This window comes from Phoca vitulina, unplaced genomic scaffold (assembly GCF_004348235.1).
Source record: "Phoca vitulina isolate PV1807 unplaced genomic scaffold, GSC_HSeal_1.0 scaffold33, whole genome shotgun sequence".
Classification (NCBI taxonomy): domain Eukaryota; kingdom Metazoa; phylum Chordata; class Mammalia; order Carnivora; family Phocidae; genus Phoca; species Phoca vitulina.
The window spans coordinates 1,462,446-1,470,697 of NW_022589736.1; the positions used below are offsets into that span (position 1 = coordinate 1,462,446).

The 8,252-nt window shown below is 61.5% G+C and overlaps 1 protein-coding gene across 1 annotated transcript; it reads left to right on the forward strand.

Moving 5' to 3' along the window:
• The first annotated feature begins 780 nt into the window (after positions 1 to 780).
• PTX4 (pentraxin 4) lies at positions 781 to 4,000 on the forward strand. The gene is made up of 3 exons (XM_032425678.1): positions 781 to 921; positions 1,557 to 2,202; positions 3,360 to 4,000. Exons 1-3 carry the CDS (start codon positions 781 to 783, stop codon positions 3,998 to 4,000), a joined length of 1,428 nt encoding a protein of 475 aa, XP_032281569.1.
• Positions 4,001 to 8,252: the final 4,252 nt, after the last annotated feature.

Sequence of the window (8,252 nt, forward strand, 5' to 3'; positions counted from 1 at the left end):
AAGGTCCAAGGTCAGCATGTTCTGGGTGCTGCTCCCCAAGGCTCCAGGGAGGACCCCTCCTGCCTCGTCCAGCTCCTGCCTCTCCCTGTGCCCGCGTCACCCCAGTCTCTGCCTCTGTCTTCCCACGGCCTTCTCCTCTGTGTCTCTTCTGTCTCTTGTAAGGACACCCTAACTATCAGCATGGTCTCCTCTCAAGATCCTTAATGATGTCTGCAAGGGCCGTTTTTCCAAATAAATTCACATCACAGGTACAGGGGAATTCACGGGGTTAGGACTTGGACTTCCCATTTTGAGGCCACCATTCAGCCCACCATACAACCTATACCCCAAAACAAATTAAGGTGGCCCCCAACCCCATTTCCTTTGCCTTACCTGAGGGAGAGAGGTGGGCCTCACAGGCCCCTCCGTGCAGGGCCAGCACGCTGGGCCCCATAGGAGACTTGGCTCCAGGGGCTCCCTGGCCCTGGCACGGCCCCATCCAGCTCCCTGAGGTGGGAGCTGAGTCCATGTGCCCCTGCTAAAGCAATCACCGTCTGCCTCTGAGCCAGCCAGGCTGTGGCTTGAACCCAGAATTATTTTCCAGAGAAACTGTTTGCATCTGTTTTAAGCTTGTGTCCTTGGGAACCTCCAGCTCTCCAGAGCTCACTGACTGGAGGGCAGATGCTTTTCATTAAGGTGGCAGGAAGCACCTGACTCCCAGGCAGGGTGGGAGAAGGAAAGCTGGGAGGGCTGGGCGGGAACAAGCAGCGCAAAGCCAACTGCCCTCTCCGCGTCCTCAGGATGGGCTGCCCGCGGAGGAAGGCCCTGTCTCTCCTCCTTATTTTTGTGCCTGCCTGTCTGCATGGGGCTTTGTCACAGGGAGCCAGCCCTGCAGGGCAAAGGAAACCATTTCTCGAGAGGCTCCGCAGACTGGAAGGGCAGGTGAGTGTAGCCAGCACCTGGGGCAGCTGTGTGTTAAATTCGACAGCCGACACGGAAACAGAGCAGTAAGAGTCCTGCTCTGGGGATGCAAACACGGAGTGCGGGGTTCTTTCCATCAGTGACTCTACGGTCCCCTACAGGGGCAACCAGCAGAGAAGGTCTGTTGGGCTCTGTTAGGAAGTCAAGCCAACTGACAGTGAGGACAGGGTGGGAGTCGGGCCGGGCGGTGGTGTGGGAAGCCCCGAGAGGGCTGCAGGAGGGGTGCTGGGGCGTCTGGGCACGGGGTTGGGAGCTCTCTGCAGGCTCTGCCCGCTTTGATCCCCACAAACCACTCACGAAGCCCACCCTGCCCTACGTCCACTCAGGCAGGACCCTGAGCGTCACAGGGGTGAGGTGTGGGAGGCGCGAGAGGCATGGGGCTCGTGGGGGAGATGGGGGCCTGAAGCCCACACCCCACAGAGTGGGCGCCTCTGAGCGAGGCCGCCGTGGGGCTGGGTGTGGTCTTGGGCCCACCCCTCGCGCAGCCGCCTGGGGATCAAGTCAGTGTGGATGGTGGCCAGTGCGCGACAGGCACCCAGAAGCATGAGTGGGAAGGCTTGTCCCGCATCCTCCGGGCCCTCTGTGTCTCTCTCTAGTTCCGGAGGCTCCAAGAGGTGACCTTAACACACCTGCGAGTCCTTGCCCGTAACTACAACCTGTCCTACGGCATCGATGCTCAGTTCCAGAGCCTGGCGCGCGAGACCCAGGCCGTGGCTCTGGCCGTGAACCAGTCGCAGGCCGCCATGCAGGGCGACCTGAGCCACCTCAAGACCTGGATGCAGAAGACCCAGCGCAGAAGCTGGAAGGTGGAGTCCAGGCTGCTGGCCTTGGGTGCCGCGCTGAGTGAAAGGGGCAAGCAGCGCACCCAGGAGGGGAAGGAGCCGCAGGTGCAGAGGGGCGCCCTCTCCGGCCTGGCCCCGGACCTGAGGGCCCTGCAGGACACGCTCGCTCGCCTCACACACCTCGTGCAGGGCCAGGGCGCCAGGCTGGCTGCTCTCGAGGGCCGGCTGCAGGTGGCCTGCCCTGGCACCGTGGCCCCAGGGCTGACCCCGGCCCGGCCCCCGACCCCGCCTGGGCTGCCGAGCCCCAGCTCCCCAACGCTGCAGAGGGGAAGGCAGGTGCTCAGGCCTTCACCTGAGACTGGGGACCCACCTCAGGACTCTGCCAGTGGTCTCCAGGGGACGCGGGCGCTCCCCGGCCCGGGCAGCCAGCGGGCTTGGCCCCCCGAGAGACCAGGAGAGAGTAAGTACCACGGCCTGCCCTTACTCCGTCGGCCTCGCCTCTCCCCTCTCCCACCTCCTCAGGCCTCTGGTCCCCTCTGGACAGCTTTCTCCCCCGAGCTGTGTGGAGAGGACACTGGCTTCACAGCCCTGTGCACCCCCAGAAGAAAGGGGGGCTGTGCAGGTGATGGCCTGTCTTCGGGCCCCCCAGCGCCCTGGGGTGGGTGTGCACAGACGTCGGGTGCTGCCGGGGGGGGCCGCCACTCCCACTTGGTGACCCCTCTCATTAGGGCTGGTGGGATAATAGGACGCGTCCCCAGCCATCGCCCACACGAGTCTCCTGTGCTGGCCCTAGATTCTGATGGGGTCCTTGCGGGGAAGAGAGGGGCTGGGAGCCCTCCATCCTTGGGTCTAGTGGGCTGACGGGTTAGAGATGCAGGTCCCCAGCCTGCCGACTGGGACCTTGGACCTCACCCCACCCCATGGACCCCTCTGTCAGGTAGACCTGAAGGGGCATGGCCCCAAAGATGTTCACATCCTGACCCCTGGGCCCTGTGGATGCGGCCCCTCACACGGCAAGGGGACTTTCTGGCTGTGATTACAGACTGTGAGATGGGAGGGGAGCTGGAATTGACACCGGGGCGAGGCAGGAAGGTCAGAGAAGCAGCTGTGAGCTCAGGGACCGAGGTTAGAGGGACGCACTTTGAAGACACAGGCGGGGCCGCCATCCATGAGCGGGGGCTTCTCTGGAAGCTGACAGGGCAGGAAAGGATTCTCCCTGGGGCCTCCAGAGGGAGCCAGCCCCGCATCCACCATGATTTTCGTCAGGGGACCCGGGTCTGGCTTTTGACCTCCAGAACTGGAAGATACTCGATTCGTGTTGTTTGGAGCCTCTGAGTTTGTGGGGCTTCGTGATGGCAGCCCCGGGAGGCTCACGCCGGGGGTTCCGCTGCTGTGGGGCGTGTCCAGAGGCTCACTCCCGCCGAGGTGTAAGACTGCGCGGGCTCCCAGTCTTCCCACCTGTAGGATGGGCTGATGGTGCAGCAAAGACCCATGGGACCCTGCACGGCCAGCCTCACAGTGCTGACTCAGCCACAGGGTCTGAAGCCCATGCCCGGGAGCGGTGTGGACACTCCTGCCGCCGCCTGGTGCTGGGGCTGACTCTCCCCCTGTTTCCAGCCTGTGACGTGGGCCCCGTGCTGGTCTTCCCGAACACCTCCACCCGGAACGTCGCCTTCCTCAGCCCCGGCTTCCCGTCAGGCCTGCGAGCACTGTCCGTCTGCAGCTGGGTGCGCACGGCCTCGGGCCGCCTGGGCACCCTGCTCTCCTACGCCACGGAGGAGAATGACAACAAGCTTGTGCTGCACGGCAGGGACTCCCTGGCCCCAGGCTCCATCCACTTCGTGATCGGAGACCCGGCCTTCAGGGAGCTGCCCCTGCAGCCGCTGCTGGACGGCCGGTGGCTCCATGTGTGTGTCATCTGGATGTCCACCCTGGGCAGATACTGGCTGTACGTGGACCGCAGCCTCATGGCCACCGGCTCCCGCTTCAGGGAGGGCTATGAGATCCCTGCAGGAGGGTCCCTCGTGCTGGGCCAGGAGCAGGACAGCATGGGGGGCGGGTTTGACAGCTCTGAGGCCTTCCTGGGCAGCATGGCAGGCCTGGCCATTTGGGACCGGGTGCTGGTCCCCGGGGAGGTCGCAAAACTGGCCACCGGGAGGGAGGTCCTCGGGGGCGCCATCCTGACGCTGGACAATGCCCAGTGGGGAGGCGGATACGTGCAGAGGGTGAACTGCAGCTGCTTGGAGCTCTGCCCCTGAGGCCCTGTGCCCTAAGCCCGGCAGGAACAGCCTCAGCAGCCTTCGGCCACCCCTGATCCCAGCACACCCCCGTCCAGGGCCCCCTCCCACACTGGGGAGGGGACAGGGCAGTGTGGGAGGGAGGGAGCAGGCCGACAGGTGGAGTGGGGCTGTGGGAGGCCCTGTGGGCTATGACGCCGTTCCAGCCCGGCAAGCACAGGACTCCGGTGGGGCCTCTCGTCTGGGCTGGGTTTGCTGATGGAGAACCCCATTTTCGTGGAACCTGGGTGGGTGCATTTGAACTGCCATGGTCCTCTCTCGAGGTGGCTTAGAAAGTGTCCGTCTGGGTGGTCCTTGTTCCCATATCCCTCATGAAAAGGACCAGGAACCCATTTCCTGCCCTGAAGCTCCAGCAGTGCCAGAGCCAGTGAAGGGAGCAAGCTATTCAGAAACACACACGAGCAACTGACGGCACCGCTTTCAAAGTAACCTTGTTGGGGTTTTATCGGAGCAGGTGTTACAATGCTCATCCGCGATGCATGTCCAGTGCAAAGATGGTTAGCGAATTTACTGAGCTGTGCAACCATCACCACAGTCCAGTTTTAGGGTGTTTCCATGTCCCTGCCCCCCAAAATCATGCCTGTTAGCAGTTGCTCCTGTCCCCCCAGCTCCAGCAAACCCTGACCGGCTCTCTGGGCGGATTGGCCCATTCTGGACATTGGACATCTCACCTAACAGAATCACACACCGCGGGGTCTCGAGTCTGCTTCTGTCACCGAGCGGCGCGCTCCCCAGCCCTGCGGACGTGCCCGCACACCAGGGCCCCCGTCCTCTGGGCGCTGGGCGCCGGGCGCCACCCTGCCAGGATACACCCCATGCTGCTATCCGTTCATCCGCTTCCAGTCCCTAGCTTCTGTGAATAAAGCTGCTCCGAGCATTGTCATATGAGTCCTTGTGCAGACATGGGTTCCTGTTTCCCTTGAGCGGGTGCCTGCGAGTAGAATTTCTGGGTCGCGCGGTGAACTCACGTCTGAACTTTCAAAGAAACGCCCAAACCGGTTTCCAGAGTGGCTACCGCCCTCTCTGTTCCCATGCCCCGCCAGCACGCACGCTCCCGCTTCTCACGTTCTTGCCAAGGCTAGATGTCGTCTGTCTGAGGATGTTTATTTTCACTCTTCTGAACTGTGGCCCCTAAAAGAACGGGCATGGACAGGAGGGGCGTTAAGTTTCAGTGTGATGGAAACGAACCCCTACCATATCGGGGATTCCCAAGGAGGAACCAAACACACAATCAGGAAGGAGTCTGGGAAGACAGGAGGAGAGGGTGTTGCAGGGGGGAACCCACGCGTGGGAGAGGTGAGGAATCCCTGAGTTCAGAAACAGACTCGGTTCTTAGAATTCCCCCTGCTTTATTTTTTAAAGATTGATTTATGTATTTATTTGAGAGAGAGCAAGAGAGAGAGAATGCGTGTGCATGAGAGCTTGGGGAAGGGCAGAGGGAGAGAGAGAATCTCAAGCAGACTCAGGGCAGAGCACCCCATGGGTGGGGGGGGGGGGGCACTCGATCTCCCGACCCTGAGACCATGACCTGAGCTGAAATCAAAGGTCAGACGGGACCCTTAACCACCTGAGCCCTCCAGGAGCCCCTCCCCCCACTTTAAAAGTGGGAACCCAAGCTGGAGAAGCCCCATGCCCTTACCAGCCCTCACCAGCCTGCACCGCCCGGCCTCCGCGAGGGGCCCTGGTTTCATCCTGCAGCTGCCCCGGGAGTGGGGGCTGGGAGAGTGCTCTAAATGATTCCCTCCACCTTTTAGGGCATTCTCATCTCTGCAGCGCTGTGACCCCAGCAATCCAGGGCCTTCCACCCACAGACTCAGTGTGGCTGCTTTCCCCAGGAGTCAAGGTCAGAGGAGACATTCTAGAACCGAAATCCCCGAGTGGCCACAGGGATGCTCCCTGAGTCACTGACTTCTACTTCTCCTTGCACTTCCCCAGGGCACGTGCACCTTCAGGGACAGCAGCTCCTTCTCGGGCTCTTTCTTCCTGGGCACCTGGGGCTTTTTCGGGGGCTCTTGCTCAGTCCTCCCCCCATGAGGAGGAGGGATGATGTGCTGCTTTAGGGGAGACTGGTAATCTGACTACTATTTCTTCAGCAACAGCAGATCCCCAGCATAGAAAGACCACACAGGGTATTATCTCTGGCCCCTCCCCTTTTTTGAGCTTATAATGCCTAGGGGACCCAGGATGGCCCTCCATTCATAGCAGCAATCCCCTACAAGTCCACAGACCCTAACGCCACAGGAATAGGGCAGAGAAGACAGCATCACCGCGGGCGGCCACATCCACATTCGGGAAGCTTCATGGGCAGTGGGATTCCAGGAGGGCGGAGCGGCCTGGGGAAGGGCTTGGAGTCAGGGCTGAGACAGCTTCAGGGAGGGCTCTGGTCACTAAGAATTTGGTCTGTGCTCTGTCCAGCAGGACAAGGGAAGCCATGCAGGGTTTGAAGCAGGACAGTCTGAACACGAATCTCATGAGATCAGCCACTCCCATGGGGTCAGTGACAAAGCCCCCCCCTCCCCATGCATTCTGAAGCATGAGCCACCTGCAATCCATCAAACCCCACCTATGACCCGAATTTGTTGTGTTTCTGGGTAAGGACAACATGACCCAGAGATGCCCTTCTCATGCTATGGGGACCGGGGCCTGGCAAGAAGCTGGGGCTGGTTTCTCCCTTCCCCGCCCTGCCTGCTTGTCCTCCAGAAGGGCCACTGGTCCAGCACAAGTATAATCAGGCACCTCATCTGTCTGACAGCGTTGTCCTGCTGGGCCACAGAGATGCCCCCTGACCTCCAGCAGGACCCACGGACTGCCCTCACTTCTCTACCACTGGATGTCTTCACAGGAACCCCATTATCCAGTCCACTCAGTCTACACACACCCAGCCCTAGCCCCAGCCCTGCCTGCGCTTCACGCCCGTGTGCGAGGCCACAACCCAGGGGCCATCACGCCACTCTGGTCCATCACTCGAAAGGGCAAAGCCAGATGACACGAATGAGAAAACACCCTTTTTTGAAAGCATGTTGTTCTTAGAATTTCCAAAAGAGCACTGCGCAGTCATTGTGGGGAAAATTCAAAACCCTGTCCAACTTCTCTTATTTTAGTTTTAGTTCTGATTTTGAGTTGTGTGGAGGGAGGGGCTCTGTTAACTTCTCAGCCTCAGAGCCTCTAAAACACTTTGTAAATCTTTTCCTTTTGAAAAGTTTCCCAACCAAAAAATAGAAGTTGCAAGACGAACACATTGCAGGTCATACACGTTGGGCCTAGACTGACCACGTTGGCCTTGGGCCACATCTGCTCCCCTCTGTCGCTGGCTCCCTGCCCCCATGATAAGGCAACTACACACATCGCAGCCCATCCACCTGCATGCACCGTTTGTCTCCTGAGAACAAGGACCTTTCCTGCGGTGACCCCAGGACAATGCTCAGCCCTGGGCGGGGAACCCAGCAATCCCACCACCCAGCCCAGTGCATGCCCAAGCTTTGCCAGTTGTCCCAGCGAGGCCAGAGCCGCCAGGAGCCTTCAGCTGTCCTGTCCCTTCAATCCCGTCCCAGAGGGCAGTCCCGGCCCTTCGTTGCCGAACAGAGCGCCTCGCAGTTTAGCCGATGTCCCTCAGTTTGGGTGCGTGTGTGATTCCCCCGCTGGTGAGGACACCTGGCGAAGCAGCTTCTGCAGCAATGCCCCAGGAGCCTCGTGTGTCCTCCTCGGCATGTCCTCCTCGGCACAAGCCCCGGGGAGGCCCGGGCGGTGCTCAGCCTGTCCTGGGCTCCGGGGGCATCCACCTGACTTCCAAGATTCCTTCCCTTTCCTCGTTATCGGTAACCCTCAGGGAGATACCGAGACCGCGCACGGGCCCGCGCGCAGCAGACCTGCCCAGACGGCGGAGCACGCGCCTGCGACCAATCATTCCTCCCGCGGCGGCCAGGCGGCCGGGTGTCCACCCGCCCTTCCTCCCGCGCCGACTGGTCGGTCTCCACCTGCTCCAGGAGGGGCTGCCTGCCCGCCCTCCTCCCCCTTCCTCCTGTTCCGTCCGCGCGGAACCCGGCTCCCTTCTCCGTTCCTGCCTCGATCCGTTCTCGGGGACCGCGTCCCCGCTGGTCACCCGAGTCGCCGCGCTCCGCCCAGAGGGCGCCGGGCGCGGGACTACAACTCCCAGAAGGCCCCCCGCGCGCACGACCCTGCGCGGCCGCCGCCGTGCGTCACGTGGTCCGTCCTC